General features: G+C 49.5%; 6 protein-coding genes across 6 annotated transcripts; 3 read left to right on the top strand and 3 right to left on the bottom strand.

Annotated features, from left to right (window-relative positions):
- Window positions 1–326: 326 nt before the first annotated feature.
- N7508_008562 (putative GTPase activating protein (Gyp3)) lies at window positions 327–2825 on the top strand (the record flags this gene model as incomplete). Its single annotated transcript, XM_058466626.1, has 1 exon — window positions 327–2825. The coding sequence occupies one exon, from the start codon at window positions 327–329 to the stop codon at window positions 2823–2825; it is 2499 nt and encodes an 832-aa protein (XP_058314472.1).
- Window positions 2826–3209: 384 nt separating this feature from the next.
- On the top strand, window positions 3210–4921 carry N7508_008561 (choline transporter-like family protein; the record flags this gene model as incomplete). The annotated part of the gene is made up of 2 exons (XM_058466625.1): window positions 3210–3512; window positions 3575–4921. 2 exons carry the CDS (start codon window positions 3210–3212, stop codon window positions 4919–4921), a joined length of 1650 nt encoding a protein of 549 aa, XP_058314471.1.
- Window positions 4922–5411: 490 nt separating this feature from the next.
- On the bottom strand, window positions 5412–6206 carry N7508_008560 (uncharacterized protein; the record flags this gene model as incomplete). The annotated part of the gene is made up of 2 exons (XM_058466624.1): window positions 5412–6071; window positions 6129–6206. 2 exons carry the CDS (start codon window positions 6204–6206, stop codon window positions 5412–5414), a joined length of 738 nt encoding a protein of 245 aa, XP_058314470.1.
- Window positions 6207–7312: 1106 nt separating this feature from the next.
- Window positions 7313–8662, bottom strand: N7508_008559 (kinesin family protein; the record flags this gene model as incomplete). Its single annotated transcript, XM_058466623.1, has 1 exon — window positions 7313–8662. One exon carries the CDS (start codon window positions 8660–8662, stop codon window positions 7313–7315), a length of 1350 nt encoding a protein of 449 aa, XP_058314469.1.
- A 1663-nt stretch (window positions 8663–10325) lies between these two features.
- On the top strand, window positions 10326–10684 carry N7508_008558 (uncharacterized protein; the record flags this gene model as incomplete). Its single annotated transcript, XM_058466622.1, has 2 exons — window positions 10326–10383; window positions 10491–10684. 2 exons carry the CDS (start codon window positions 10326–10328, stop codon window positions 10682–10684), a joined length of 252 nt encoding a protein of 83 aa, XP_058314468.1.
- A 763-nt stretch (window positions 10685–11447) lies between these two features.
- N7508_008557 (uncharacterized protein) lies at window positions 11448–13171 on the bottom strand (the record flags this gene model as incomplete). Its single annotated transcript, XM_058466621.1, has 3 exons — window positions 11448–12269; window positions 12339–12426; window positions 12480–13171. 3 exons carry the CDS (start codon window positions 13169–13171, stop codon window positions 11448–11450), a joined length of 1602 nt encoding a protein of 533 aa, XP_058314467.1.
- Window positions 13172–15555: the final 2384 nt, after the last annotated feature.

The following is a 15555-nucleotide window of genomic DNA, read 5'->3' as shown; positions in this document are numbered from 1 at the left end:
CACATGGCACTAGGCCCAATCAGGGCTTGTTGATTTTGTCTCAACTTCACCCTTCTTTTCTTTTTCCACAGTCCTCTGGCAGGCTGCCCCCCGGAATTTGCCAATTACTTTCTGTCTCTCGTTACATTCCTATTCGCTCTTTTTCTCCTCTTAGTGAGGCCTCTTTAGCTACATTCTCAGCCGCCGGAGTACGCGCCGAGTCTATCTCCATCTCTCAACTTTTCGACTTCCAAATAGCCGCCCATGGTCTTGGACCACTCCTTCGCAAATTCCCCTTCAGTCACGATAATCAATGTCCAGCGGGATCTGGGTGCTAAATCGTGGCCATGGTCACAGAAAACGCAAACTCTCGATACCCGCCTCCGGCTGAATTCGATCTGCCCGGCCGGCGCAGAGTACCCCTTCCACCGCGATTGGATTCTTTGACGATTGATCCGCGCGCGCGACCTTCAAAATCAGCACCAAGAGGCTCGTCTCGCTCTCCTCGCTCTCCGCATCACCCGCCGCATCACCCACCGGACCCGCGTTCGCGCTCTCCTCTTCCCCGATCATACCCTCCCAATCATGAAAACCCATGGCCGCCTACTCCGCCCCGTTTAGGCGCCCCCCCGGGTAGAGACGAATGGAAAACCCCCCGATCTACAACTCGCCCTCCTATCTATGCTACACCTCCCGAGATCCATCCTCCGAAATGGGCCTCTCGAGACGGCGAATTCGATAGATCTAATCACCGTAATGCTCCGCCCAACCGAGGTGGACTTCGTATATCTATGTCAACGTCTCGAGCGAACACGCGACGACCGCGGACGCAAGAATCCATGGAGCGTCGCCCACAGGAACTCGGCCCTCAGGACTTGCCCCGTCCACGATTCCCGATCAATGGGCCTGCCGATGAAAACGCGCCCCGTTCAAGCGTCAACTCGGGCGAGACCTCGCGCTCCAGCACCGAGCAAGCAAGCGGAACAGAACGCAGCAGTGTTTTGACCAAAAGCAGCTCTTTCACCGATCTCTCACCAGACACCCCGGACGCGCCTTACGGCATGGATAATGGAATGAGCGTTGAAGACGCGATTTCTATGTATCTCGATGGCTTCAGCGACGTGACCGAAGAGCCTCCATCACCAAAGTCTCATACGGAAAGTAAAGCGCCATCAATAACGCCCCCTCCGTCACGCGATGCACCACTGGATGATGTGCCATCGAACTTTACACAATTGGATGATGTTCCACCCATACCCCCATTACCAGTGTCTACACCCAAAATCACAGACCCCGAGCCGGTGCTACAAGATTTGACATTTTTGCCCAACTTAACATACTCGGAACCGACACCTTTACAACCAATACTTCCAGAATCTCCGCCAGAATTCACATCTCTTGAACCCACACTGCTGGAATCACCGGAACCTTCGTTATTGGACCCCATCACCCCAGAGTCCCCGACATCAGAACTTACTCAGCCTGAATCTCCGGTAGCTGAAGCTCAACCTGCACATCAAAGGCAGCCCTCGAAGGTGTTTATCCCAGGATTAGTGCCTCCGCGATTCTTGCCTGGAGTTGGCCCGCGAGACGAATATGGGTTCCGAAAAGCTACCCAATACGTGACCCTGGATGAACACGAGGCCTGGAAAGGTACTTATTCAAACCATGTGGATCATCGGAGATCAAAATGGATCGAGATGCTCAAGGAGCATGGGCTGCCAACGGTAGATCCAATCACTTTCCCACCGCAGTCCTCCAAAGTGAAGCGATTTGTGCGCAAGGGGATTCCTCCCGAATACCGAGGTGCAGCTTGGTTCTTTTATGCCGGCGGGTACGAGCTTTTGAACCGAAACCTGGGCCACTACGATACACTTGTGGAGAGTGCGATGAATTCGCCGAGCAATGACGACAAGGAGCATATTGAGCGTGACCTCCATCGCACATTCCCCGACAATCTTCACTTCAAGCCAGAGGTGCCTGAACAAACAGAGAATTCTGGGAGCAGTAACCCCAATTACTCTAATGTCACCACAGAGACACAAATGATTCAGTCTCTACGCCGAGTCCTGTATGCCTTCGCGCTGCATAATTCCAAAATTGGATACACCCAGTCTCTTAATTTCATCACGGGCATGCTGCTGCTTTTCTTGCCCGAAGAAAAAGCTTTTTGGATGCTCCATATCATCGCTTCAGACTACTTGCCTGGAACCCACGAGATCAGTCTAGAGGGTGCGAACATTGACCTCTGGATTCTCATGGTACTGCTTCGGGATTCTATGCCTGGAATTTATTCCAAGATCGCCGCAATGGGAGGCACCCCGTCAGGACGGGGCAAAATGCCTCCTTTGACCGTGAATTCTCGGCTGCCAGATATCACGCTCGGACTGACCAACTGGCTTATGTCAGTCTTCATTGGAACTCTGCCCCTGGAGACTACACTCCGAGTCTGGGACGCGTTCTTCTACGAGGGCTCGAAGACCTTCTTCCGTGTGTCCTTGGCCATCTTCAAAGCCTGTGAGCGTGACATCCTAAGTGTGACAGATCCCATGGAGGCATTCCAGGTCGTGCAGACCGTTCCCAAGAAACTGCTGGATGCCAACACGCTCATGGATGAGTGCTTTATTCGCAGGCACCGAGTTGGCCAAGGTCGCATTGAGGAGCTACGTGCCCAACGCCGGATTGCCGTCCGCGAAGAGAAGCTGCGACGATCGGTTGCCTTCGCTAAAGGCCATCTGCATCCCGCGACGGACGACTGCACTGGTCGAGCGCGCACCCCAATCCCAGGGATTGAGCACCGGGTCGTAGGTTCCTGGCGGCATTTGAAGCAACACACATTCCGTTGAGTGGACCATTGCTCTCTCGGTCTCTCATTAATTTCTGTAATCATAATCATGGGTTGAGCGTGGCCCATCTGGAGTTGCATTCTGGGCGCTTCAAGGCGAACATTTGGAAGGCAAAAGGGTTTTATTTGAAGGCCTACAATTTTTGTACATAGATTAAAAAGACTGCCAAGCAGGCAACCCACTTGGCAACTTGGCGAAGCTGAAAATTGAGGTTTCATTGGAACTATCGATCGCAAACCCTACAAGGCTGATCATTGGCGATCGCGGTTCTTTGCTCCCAGGTCCATGTCGTCATGATTCACACTACCTCCTTGCTTCCCCTAATTTTCTCTTTGCGCACTATTTTATTGTTTCTCTCCCTGAAATTACATACAGCATGCAGACATGAGTGGACAGGCTGCTAGTTATTACAATACCGGCGAGGGCTTTGGCCAGGGCCAGCCTCAACCGGGCTACAACTACAATGCACAGAACCATGGGAATTACCAGCAGCCCCAGCAGTCTCAGTACCAACAGCCCGAGTTTCAGCAGCCTATGGGAAACCAGCAACCAAACTATCAACAGCCTGCAGCTGAGCCCAAACCTCCCCCGCCGTACCAGCAGAACATGCCGCAGTCTGGATACAGCTTCGACGAGGCATTCAAGGTTGAGAAGCCCAAGTGGAACGATCTGTGGGCTGGTATTTTGGTATGTTTGTCACAATCGCAGCTCTGGAAGCTTATATGACCGTAGGATTAATGTCTCTGCAGCTGATCGCAGTCTTCCTCGGATACGTCGCCGTATCTGGACTCACCATCCACAAGTATGCGACGAACAAAGGCTTCAGTGGAGGAGGGATCTACGATGCGGCCAATGATTTCTCCTTGAACACCAATACCCTCGTCCTCTTCGTCTTCGTCCTCGTCGTTGCTCTCGTCTTATCCTGGCTGTACTTTATGGGCGCGAGATACTTTACCAAATCATTCATCTGGGCGACCGGCATTCTGAACATTGTTTTCGCTCTCGCGACCGGCATTTACTACATCGCGCGCAAGCAGTATGGAGGTGGAATCGTCTTCCTGCTATTTGGTGTATTTGCGATCATCTGTTTCATCAGCTGGATCCCGCGCATCCCATTTACTGCATTCATGTTGCAAACCGCCATGGACGTGGCGCGTGGATACGGTCATATTTTCCTCGTGAGTGCGCTCGGTGGAATCGTCACTGTCGCTTTCTCAGCCTGGTTCTCTGTGACGCTTGTCTCGATCTATGTCGCCTACGAGCCTGATTCCTCTGGTACCAATCCTTCCTGTGCGAATGGCGGGTGCAGCACAGCTAAGGTCATTGGATTGGTTGTCTATGTGACCTTTGCCATGTACTGGCTCAGCGAGTGGATCAAGAATACCGTGCACACTACCATCGCTGGTGTGTATGGGTCGTGGTACTTCTGGAGCAAGTCTGCTGGTGGTATGCCCAAGGGCTCGACCCGTGGCGCTTTCCGACGTGCGACTACCTACTCTTTTGGTAGTATAAGTCTGGGCAGTTTGATCATTGCATTCATTCAGATGCTGCGCCAGGCATGTTCGATCGCTCAGCGACACGAAGCCCAGCAGGGAAATCTCATTGGCAGTATCGCCATGTGGGTATTAGGATGCTTCATCTCGCTTCTTGACTGGCTCGTCACGCTATTTAATCGCTACGCGTTCTGTCACATCGCACTGTACGGCAAGGCGTACATTCCCGCTGCGAAGGACACCTGGAAAATGATGCGCGATCGGGGCATCGATGCCCTTGTGCAGGATTGCCTCATGGGCCCGGTCCTGACCATGGGCTCGACATTCGTTGCTTATGTCTGCGCTCTGCTGGCTTATCTGTATCTGCAGTTCACCAAGCCTGCGTACAACAATGATGGCGACTTCACTGCCGTCATCATGGCGTTCTCTTTTTTGATTGGTCTGCAGGTCTGTCAGGTCTTCATGACGCCTATTGGCAGTGGCGTTGAGACTATTTTTGTTGCTATGGGCTGGGATCCTCAGGTTATGATTAATGACCATCCTGAGATCTATTACAAGCTCATTGAGCTTTACCCTCAGGTGCAGCAGGCAGTCCATGCTTGAGTGGAGGATAGGCGGATTAATGCCGTTGTGTATAAATCAAAAAGATGATAATATGGATTTTGTTACTTCCAACGTCATTCGCTGGCTATCGTCATGATCATGACCCAGGAGCATTCAATGGAAGTACATCTCAATTAATAGACAATTGAAGAACAGATACATTGCCATCTCTTAACATTGCCGAACCCAATTAGAGGTATTATGATTGCACGTCTACAAAGACTTCTGGCGCCATGGAAAGAGGCACGGGGAGATTCGTTACATAGGAAGGACACTAGGCATCAACTGTAGGTTGCAACAATTACCAGACATGTTTCATTTATCATTACAACTCAATCTGAAAACAAACTAATCTGAACCTCACCAAAAAAGACTCCAATATCAACTCCCAAAAAGTCCCATCAATCCCATCACAAGTACAAAAAAAAAAAAAAAAAAAGAACCTCATTCCAAAAGGACCCCTTTCAATACGAAAACATCAAGCACCACCTTACAAAGCAGCCATAAGAGCCATAACAGCAGCAACACCAAGAGCAGCAACACCACCGTGCACGGAAACACTCTTAGTACCAGCACCCTGGAAAGAGTTGAAACGGTTGGCGTCAACACCAGAAGGCGACGGCGTAGCAGCAGAAGCCTGCGATCCAAAGACAACAGACGAAGAAGCAGCATTAACCATCATGCCGTGCGAGTAAGAAGCAGAAGGCATAGCACCGGAAGAAGCAGCCATCATAGCACCCATGCTCGAGCTGGCCGGCACATCAACAGGGATCTGCGAGATGTGAGCCATGGGGTCGCTGGGTGTGGGAGTTGCCTTGCAGCTGCACTCGGTGCGAGTTTCAGTCACATAGACGACGCGGGGCATGGCTGGCTCGGCGGGTGCGTAGGCGCGCTTCTCGTTCATGTTCATGTGCGCGTTGGGCGCTTGCACGCGCTCCATTGGTGCGCTGGCGTGGCGGAACGGGGTGGCCTCGCGGCTTGAGGTGTCTGCGCAGAGGCTGTCAGTCAGTTTGCTTAGGTCGATGCCTGTGCATGCCTCTGTTGAGTTGCTTAGGGCGGAGAATGCATCGCTGTTGCTGCAGGCGCAATCTTGGGCGGACTTGCCGTCACAGTCGGAGAATGAGGTGTCTCCGTTAGCGATGGCCGATTCCTTGGTTTGGTGTTAGGATTTCGGTCTGGTTTTTACTTCGGTTTGGGGTCTACTTACGATGCAGGACACGACGTCGCTAGTGGTTTGGGCAGCCACGGCGCCGATGAGGACTGTGGCAGTGATGAAGTAACGCATTTTGGATGGTGATTCTTGATATTAGGGTACAGTTGAGAAAGAGGGTTACTAGCAGTGCGGTCTAGTATGGGAGAACGAAGGTGAAATAAGAAGGGGATTAGGACCAACCGGTCGGGCTGGAGAAATGATTGATGATATAAATACAAGGTAGTTTCTACAGCATGCAACAGACAGGGTCAACAATCGCTCGTGAATGACACCCCTTGATCCCTTAATGGTGGGTGCGAATGAAGTGATGACGTTCTGGCATGCTCGTGGTGGATTGTCCCTGATATAGGTACAGTGTTTATGCTGAGAGGATAAGCTTCAGGTGGCATTATTGGACTGATTCCTACAGGCTGACTCGTAGACAAGCACCCCTCTTGTTGTCCTGGAATGACACCAGAATGTGCCAGTTGCCATGTCCCTGTGGCGCTTCCCTTCTTATCCCTAGGACCCTTAAGCTCCGCGGAATGTTGACCTGAGAGATCAAGGCACTAGTCCGTTGGGTTTTATTTGGACCGTCACTGCTCCACAGGCGTAACAAGACAGTGATATCTCCTTCAAATCAGGAGGAGACATATTTCGTCCCTGTGCATCGATCCACATGTGATGACATCTATAGTTGAAACAGTGACTTCAAAGCAGTCAGCTCTAATCAATTTGTTTCCATTCTGAGAATTGACTCCATGTCGTACTGAAAGTGTCACATGAAATGTGAATGCATCTTTGTGGTGTGGCAATGTTGCACCTGGGACAGGTACGGCCGGAATGATCAACAGGCACTTAAGGAGGATGTTCATCCTTGAACCCTTAATTGGAAATCCCATTGTGGTCGGCCACTTTTTCGGCAGTGGTATGTGCATGGATTCGATCAAATAGAATCAGGTTTCGTAGGCATTCGCGCCAAATAATTCTGGCTCTGGTCCATATTGGCCTGCAATATCGCTAACATCACGAGCTACCTAGTATCTTCTGTTGACTATGGCTCTACATGCTGATACTTCTTGGGTCAGGTTCTTTGTAAAGATGGTTTGATAATATTAGGAAGCAAGTCTGTTCCCATTAACATGGGCTCGTGAATGGTAATTTGACATGGAATTCAGCTTTGATCGAAATACACGAAGTTACTTAGAAGATCCCGCAGCCCCAACCATATTTCCATATTTGAGCGTATTCATAGTCGCTGCGAACTCACTAGATGCAGGCGAGACTGTCAAAATCATAGCTGAATGAGAATCCTCGGAATTTTGGAAATGTGGGCGCAGCACCATAGTAAGAGGCGATGATCGGAAAGGAATTCGGGCTGAGCCTTGAGCCCGGGCTCGAATAACCTCCTTGAGAGCTAGCAAATCAGTGTTGATATGCCTTCCTACTTGCTTCTCCTGTGCACTCTGGTTCATTTTAGGCCCGCCCTTATCATTGTAGTACTCGGATCCAGCTAGGTCCACAAAAACGAGCTTTCCCCCAAGACATGCATGCGTGCCAGCTATAGTATCGAAGACTTGCGACTCGTGTTCTTTTGCTGACTCCACGAATGATTCAAACTCTGCTTTTTTGGCTTCTACAGCATCGATGCGCGCTTGGTCCACCTGATACTCGGGATTGGGAGCATACCCTCCATCGGAATTTCGTATGACGGCCCGGCTCTGCTCTTCAATATACACATCCGTTGCATACTTGCCGATGGGGACCAGCTCAGACTCTCGTTCAATCACAGCATCACGCGCCACAAGTAAGGTCTTTGTCACTATCTCAAGCTCGATGACTGCATGGGTTCTGGAGCTTTGATCATGCACAGACGACATTCCAGTGGCGCGAAACTTGAGTCCCTTTTGAAGTTCCCGAGATAAATCCTCAAAGCTCCAGCATGCTTTGGTCACGATGGGCTTCACTCGCACTTTTCCATTCTCAAGCATCTCCGTCTTGCCTCGGATGTAGACTTGTCCATCGGGGCCTTCTCGGACGAAGCATTCACCGCCATCATTCAGAAGATCATATGCGCTGTTTCTTCGTAGCTCATATATGCGAACTCCGACACCTAGTGGATCACGTTTGTTCGGTTCGTTCAGGCGATTGAGAGCGTCAACAAGTTGACGAGCCGTGGCTAGGCAGAGTCCAAGGTCATCGATCGCTTCATAGTTGTATCCAATAATCGTATGAGTCTTCCCACTTCCAGAATGGCCGTATGCAAAGACATTACAAGACTTTCCTTGCAGGACTTGCGGGAGAATGGGCGCCATCACGGCGTCAAAGACTGTTTTGTTGGAATCGCTCATTTCGAATATGCCTGTCATTGAAGAACCACTCGTCCATTCTTTCATTTGAGCTGGAAGTTTGTTGCATTGTGATGGCATGGCAATTGAAACTGATGAAAGTGTTGCATTTTCCCGGTTGTGCTCTCGCTTGATCTCTCCTTGGGAGGATTCGGCCGGCGTAAGGCCTCTCCATCTTGTAAACACTCGAAAATTCGGCATTTTGAGCATAGAGGTGTGATGGGAATGTAGGGAGGTCTTGGAGTTTTGAGTCACCAGAAGTGGGTACCTCGTATTGCGAGGGTAACGTCCAAGCAAACCAGTTGGAGACCGTGATACAACTAACAGATGATCACGCGCGCGGATGGGATAATGTGGACCCTAGACAAGCAGCGATTCTATATGAGATGTGATCTTTTTGACCTGGGGTTTCTCTCTTAATCAAGCAGATATGGAAACGCTGCTGTGATTCAGTTTGAGTCCTTTCAATGACCCGAGGCTTGCTGGCGAACTCAACGAATATCATAACTAGTTCGAATCTCTGTGTCAGTATTCACTAGTATGATATTACAAAACCGGCGCCTAGTCACCACCGTGGAACTTCCACATGAGCTATGTATATATCGGGTTACCGGCGCTGCGAGGGTATGAAACGGGTAAACAAATAATCAGAAACCAGCGTCAGTAAGCAAAGATGGATATGCAAACACCTTTGAGATTTTACAAACAAAGCCGAAAGCCAGACACTGGAAAACATCGGACTTGTTGAGGTCTGCTATTTTGTACGCCATCGCGTTCTGCGATGAGAACCTGGTGCAAGCCCTGATGGAACGGGGCAGCGATACACGAAGGCCAAATTACAGATATTTTTCACCATTGAGCTTTGCTATTGCCAAGAAAACCTCGGAAATTACCGGCTGTTACTCCTCCATCCAGATCCCAATTCAAAAAAGACTCTACTGGAGGATGTCACTATCCGAAACCGTCTGCTCCGTCAGACTGTACATGCAAGTCTTCAAGACGGTCAGAGCCTGTTGTATCAAGCCACGAAAAATGGTGACAGGGAGATAGTCCAACAATTGCTCGCCTATGAAGAGACCTCCATAGGGATATTGAGAAATGCGTTTGAAGTTTTATTGAAATCCAGGTTATACTCAAGTCGTCTGCCACTGCATGTCGTTATACTCTCTAGAGAAAGCTTGGATGATCTTCGCGGACTGCGCGCATTTGCTGGGCTCAGTGGCTTTGAGCAGGTCCTCAGTGAATCTAAGCGTATCCCTTGCAGCTTGCTTTAGGGCAGCTTTGCTTTTCGAGGCCATATAATTGGGCAAGTCTTTGCTCTGGAGACGAGACGTTTGGCGCAAGATGAGGGTAACATCGTTGCAAATTTCGCTTAGACAGCAGGTGATTAAGGGTTCATAGAGTGCTGTTATTGAATCCACCCCCCCGGTATTGGTTCCGAAATAAGAGCCTGAATGCAATAATAGATGCTGAGCAATTTGCCAGAGTAGAGCTCTTGATAGCCTGGCAAATACGTGGCATTATTGCGTCTGGCGGAGCGTTTACCAGAGCTCTGCGATTGAGGAGATTGTGTCGGCGACTCTAATTGAAAAAAAAAAAAAAAAAAAAACAAACAAGGCAATACGAGCGATTGCGATGGATTCAGAGATATCTTGGAATATATGAATTTTCTTCTACCTGACAGTGCTATGGAAACATCTTGGCAACAACGCCTTTTTAATTCACCTGTCCACTCTTTCTCTTTCCACCCTTCTCTCAATATCCCACAGGTTTCAGCGCCCATAAAAATCTGAAGCTGCCTTAAACAACTGAAATGCGGATGATAGATTATCGCATAGCTCGGGTGGAACCATTGACCCTACAAATGGTGACAAAACCCCTCTTCTTCTCACCGCGGTTCCTTGCTCTGACGAGGTGTTTGAGTATGTGACAGTAATTCTCCCCAACTTTGATGCTCTCGAGCCTGTATGCATCCCCCTTCTGCTTATCGGATTGCTTCGTATCAGGCAGCCATGCTTTTCCTGCGCAGAGCAAGATACAGGGCTCCTTGTCACGCATAACGCGCTTCGACGCACGGTGGCACTCGCGGATGACGGCATCGAGACCCTCGCCGAATGGGTGACTGTGTCGGGGCTGCTGCAGAGCGACAACTATGCCGCCCTTAAAAATTCGGCCTGCCAGCTGCGTAGTAGCTTGGGTCTCGCTATGCAGTCGCTCCAGTAACGGTCCTCGAGTCTCGAGGCGGGAGCCGTGATTAGAACGCTCGGGATATCTATCCAAAGCTAGTGGCCCCGTTCTAAGAGAATGTGTTGAGCAGAAATAAGATCACTTGTCGACCGATTGCCACGGAGGCGTGACCGTGCCGCTTGAACTTGGCCCCATGTATTTGTACTTTTCAAGGGATCTCTTTAAAAGTCCAGTCCATTTAATCGCTATACTCCCTATTAGTGCCATCCTCCAGTCACCCTTCTCCTATCATTAACCCGGACAAAGACTCTTTCTCCCGTTAGCCGCCAGACCCGATCCTGCATGCCACGTCAGCCAAATAAAAGATTTCCCCCATGCTCTAGTAGGCCATCCCTCAACAAATACTATTGCATAATGATGATACGTCCTTGGGATTTGGGCAATGGCCTCTGGATCAACCTGATTCCTGGCGATACGTGCCAACATCATAACTTGGTCTACACTCATCTTTGGGTGTAAAATGATGATTTACGTCCTATCTTAATCTTAATTTAGGCGAAGTTCAGGCAACAGTCGGATAGAAAGAAGCAAGTCTTACAGCAATAACATACTTTCATTATTATGTTGACAATCTGGTTTCAATACCCTGGCAGTGAATGATATTGTGATAAAAACCACAAGCAAAACATAAGCAGTCAAATAAAGCAAATTCAAACCATCGATGGGTTCCTCGATCCATAAAATGTTCCCGGAGATGGCCGAAACCGCATTGGGGCTCGAGTGCGCGGCTCATATTTCCTTACTTGCCTGAGCCTCCGGAGTGCCCCCCTAAAAAATTGCTCTCATTTGACTGTGATGGAGCTTTGGCAACAGAGTTCTGCCTTTTACGGCCGGGTTGTTTAGCCGTGGGGCTAGATTTCCCTCGAAGGTCTTCCCTCAACTCTTTCTTGGCAGCAACACACAATCTCTGCGAGCTCATGAGCGGAACGACAGAAGTCAAGATCAAGCCATCGCGTTCCAAGGAAGAGAGCCCAGGGAAAATCACAAGAAGAGGCTCATCTGGATGATCAGCCTCCATTGAATCTTCAGCACCCACGGGAAACTGGAATAGAAAATCCTCATCGTGGGACCAATCCACAGGATCAAATTCTGTCTCATATCTTTTCGTAGCGTGCTGGATAGGACGCCAGACCTCGATTGCCCTTTCAACAACATTCTTTATCTTCACTTTCAGCTCACCATACTGGGCAGTTGAGAGAAGTTCATCGAGATAGTGAGACACTTTTTGAACAACAGACTCGGCTCTAGACCAAAGTTCAGCTTCCTGCAAATCGCGATCAATAGAAAGCAGGACGGAGCGATAAAAATGTTCCTTTTCGTTGTCGCTTTTCACGATCTTGTTCAAGCTCCTTCTGAAATGCCCGGTATCGGACGGGAAGTAGCTCGGTTGAAAAATCTCATTATCAATTTCCCTGGATAGAATGCCCAAAATCACAGCCAGACGCATTCCCTTAGCGGAATCGGAATTCGAAGCGCACAGGGGGACAGACTGTCCTTGGGTAGCACCATCTCGGACAGCCTCATCAGCATCTAGTCTGAGCTTCTTCCAGGATCTATCATTCTTCCACGGACGTTAGTCTCAGGTTCAGCTCCGCCCATGAGGCCAAGATTATGTGTGAAATAAACATACTGTGAGTTTCTCGTCGTTCAAATTATGTTGCAAGACGGTCCAGATTTCATCCGTAGCATAGTCCCAAAGGCCCGAAAAATCATCAATTCTGAAACTCCGAGTCAGTAAGCTGGAACGCAATAGGAAGGGGAAAGCACTAACATCGACTGTTCATCCACTTGTTGAGATTTCAGGATAAAGGCATCGAGCTTTTCAAGTCGACCGCGTGCCTCTCGCATCGTTTCATCAAGCGACTTTTTCTCCTTTTCGAGGCTACCACTTTTCCTCTGTTCAACATCAAGGAGGCTTGTAAGGTTGACATGAGTAGTCTTCATTTGGTCGATCGTTCCATCGCTTTCTTTAAGTTTTTTCTGAAGAAAACTAATTTCAAGATTGTGTTTTGCAACCATCGAGCTCATCTTTTTCTCATCCTGAGATCTTTCCGATAGTTGTGTTTGTATCTGGCTCTGAAAGTCTTGAATCCTTCGAGAGATTTCAGTCAGAGACCTTTCTTTTTCTGTAACCTCTTTGTGAAGAGAAGCATTCTGCTTTTCTGCATTTTCTTTTTGGGTGGTCAGGGTTTGATTCACTGCAGACAATTTGCTGAATGCGAGCACTTCATTCTCTTCCTGAGCCTTGACATCCTTCTGCAATTTGGCCAGCTTGTCATCACGAATCCGAACTTGCTCCTGCTGCTCTTTGACCTGACTATAAGTCGCAGAAGCTTTCTGGAAGTCAGGATCGAAAGTAAGTTGGCTAAGGTGCTTGATGATCTTCTTCAAGAAATCATCATTCTTCACCTCAGTGGAGAAGGACCCTCGTTGCGTTATTGTTTGAGTTGTTGTTGAGGACATAATGACAATAAAACAGTGGTTTGAGGTGAATGGAAATCCCAGAATTTACTCCAATAGTGGAAATTGCGCTGATTTATAGTTTCTCGCGACCTGAAAGCACGTATGTCGATGCTTACAACTTCACGTTTGGTGTCGAAAGACAACGGTCAATTCACCCACGCGCGTATTTGAAAAAGCCTCAAGACCCTGGGAGCTTGGACCTTTCAATGGCGCGTTGAGCTGTCTTGCATATGCAAGACACAGGGTTCCAAGCCACGTGTTCTGGAGCGAAAGGGTAACCGCTCCCACGCAAATGTACGATACAGCGGTTCATCGGCGATGCGAGTCATGAGATATGCCTTGCGCCCAATGAGATTCTCATTGTTCAGGGATTTTCTGCAACAAAACCGCCTCATCAAGGCAATTTGCTTTTTGTCAAACAAGGCGACGAATACTCGAGCCAATTTGCAAACAGGATTGTGAGGCATCCTGGTGAAGTACGGGTGGGCATGACGCGTAACGAGTCCCCGGAGATGAAGGAACGGCGTGAAAGGGGTTACGACCCCTGACTCTGCGCGAGGCTGTCTTTAAGCCCTCCGTTGCGCTCGGTCAAATTGCGCGCCACGGATCGCTCTCGTTGGTCTGGTGCTTGTCTCCTCACTCGTTGCGTGCCCTCACGTGCTCGCCGTTCTGTTCTGTCTCGTTTCAGGGCAATTGATTGTACGCCAGCGCATATCTCCAGTAATTTTGGGTACAACGTCCCGGAGAGGCAGGTATTAGGAAATGCACGTGAATTGACGATCTTGCAGTTCCTGGGAGCCTGGAGGCCATCTCAAACCTGTGGCCCTAAGAGAAAATGGTGAGTATTAGGCTAGAAAACCATGCCTTAGTTTCGCCATAGTAATACTAAAATGCGACTTCATTTTATCCATTCGTGTACTTGAAACAGCCGGCAGAAATAGACTCTCGAAGCGATCATGTCAAAGCGTGCTTTTCACCGTGTGGGACGTGGCTGATTTTCGCGTGCTGCGCTTAACTTGAGTGTTCTGGCTCGGGTCGATCTGGTTCATTGGAAGATGCTCATCGTACCCCACACCGGACCGACACGCTGCTCGATGTGGGTGGTCTGTTTATCTGGGTTCCTCTTAGCGCCACGGGACGGTGGGCTCGGGGGGACGTAGAGCATTCGCTGATTAGCTGGCAATGTGCTTGCGCCGCCGATTGCGCCGCCAAGTGCGATATGTGAGAAGACGATCTGAATGGGGCAAAGGATACACGAGCACTTATGTGACCTGCACCTGCAGTGATATTCGAAGTAGATGGGCTTTGCACATAGTGCTCGGGCTTAAGGGGAGGGGGGGAGTTCTCTCACTGGTTTAACTGTTGTTGGTCTTGTCCGCTCGATTTGAAGCTGGGGTGGTCATTGTCAGCTTATTCGGCTAGAAATGATGGGGCTTTTGCCCCTCATTTTCCGTGCATGCAGACTTGGAATAACAACCTGGCCGTCTGCGACGATACGGCTTGTCCGCCATGAAGCAAGTCAGAAACACCAGAAATTTTAGGCGTCTTTCAGAGTTCCAGACTCGGAAGGCTCGGAGGGACTTTAGACGCTATCTGAGGACAACAATGACCACCCATGAAATACTCGGCACCCAAGCCACGAGAAGGCTATCTATCCTCAAGGGTGTTCGAATGCCAAGAGACAGACAATGGTACATATTTATTGGAGTTTGGGTCTTGCGCTAGGTAGGCACATCAACGCATGATCTAATGGACAGAATCGACTAGGACAGAGGCCGGAGTAGGCGGTTTTTATACCCACCAGCGACTCATTATCGATGCCACCAGTAGTCAGGTGGAAGCTATAACTGGGGATTGCATATGCATAGGGGGACTTTAGCAAACAAGACATCTGCTCGCTTCGCATTCGACTCGAATGACAGGAGTATGACGGTCTTCCTTGGGATCCGAGTCAGCAAGGCCTGATCAAGTTGGATGAGATGTTGTAGCTAACCTGTTCATGTATTCACTTGAGACAGAACGATCACTTAGCATCGTGGTCATGTCAGCTTATCAACTCGATCACTTTCGATGCTTTACGACGATGCAGTCACCATTCATGCCATGTTGTATTCAGGTCGTCGCACTCTCCGCCTGTCGCTTCGAGGAAGCCATGCGGGGTGCACCGGGCAAATTTCCATGGTGAATCCACCCGTGGCAAGAAAATTGTACAATCGTATTGAGATATCGCTTCATCTAGACGGCGAGAGCTTGAGGCACCGCCGTCGGTGTAAAGGCGGTGAGGATGGCGGAAGACGCGATGGAGCGCGTCGTAATGTCTTCTTGTCTGACTCGGCGGGAATAGGTTACTCGTCACAACATTGTCGCAGGTAGCGATGGGTTGC

This window comes from Penicillium antarcticum (genome assembly GCF_028974205.1).
Source record: "Penicillium antarcticum strain IBT 31339 chromosome Unknown utg000009l_segment0_segment0, whole genome shotgun sequence".
NCBI classification, from domain to species: Eukaryota; Fungi; Ascomycota; class Eurotiomycetes; order Eurotiales; family Aspergillaceae; genus Penicillium; species Penicillium antarcticum.
This window is presented reverse-complemented; position numbering and strand designations above follow the sequence as displayed.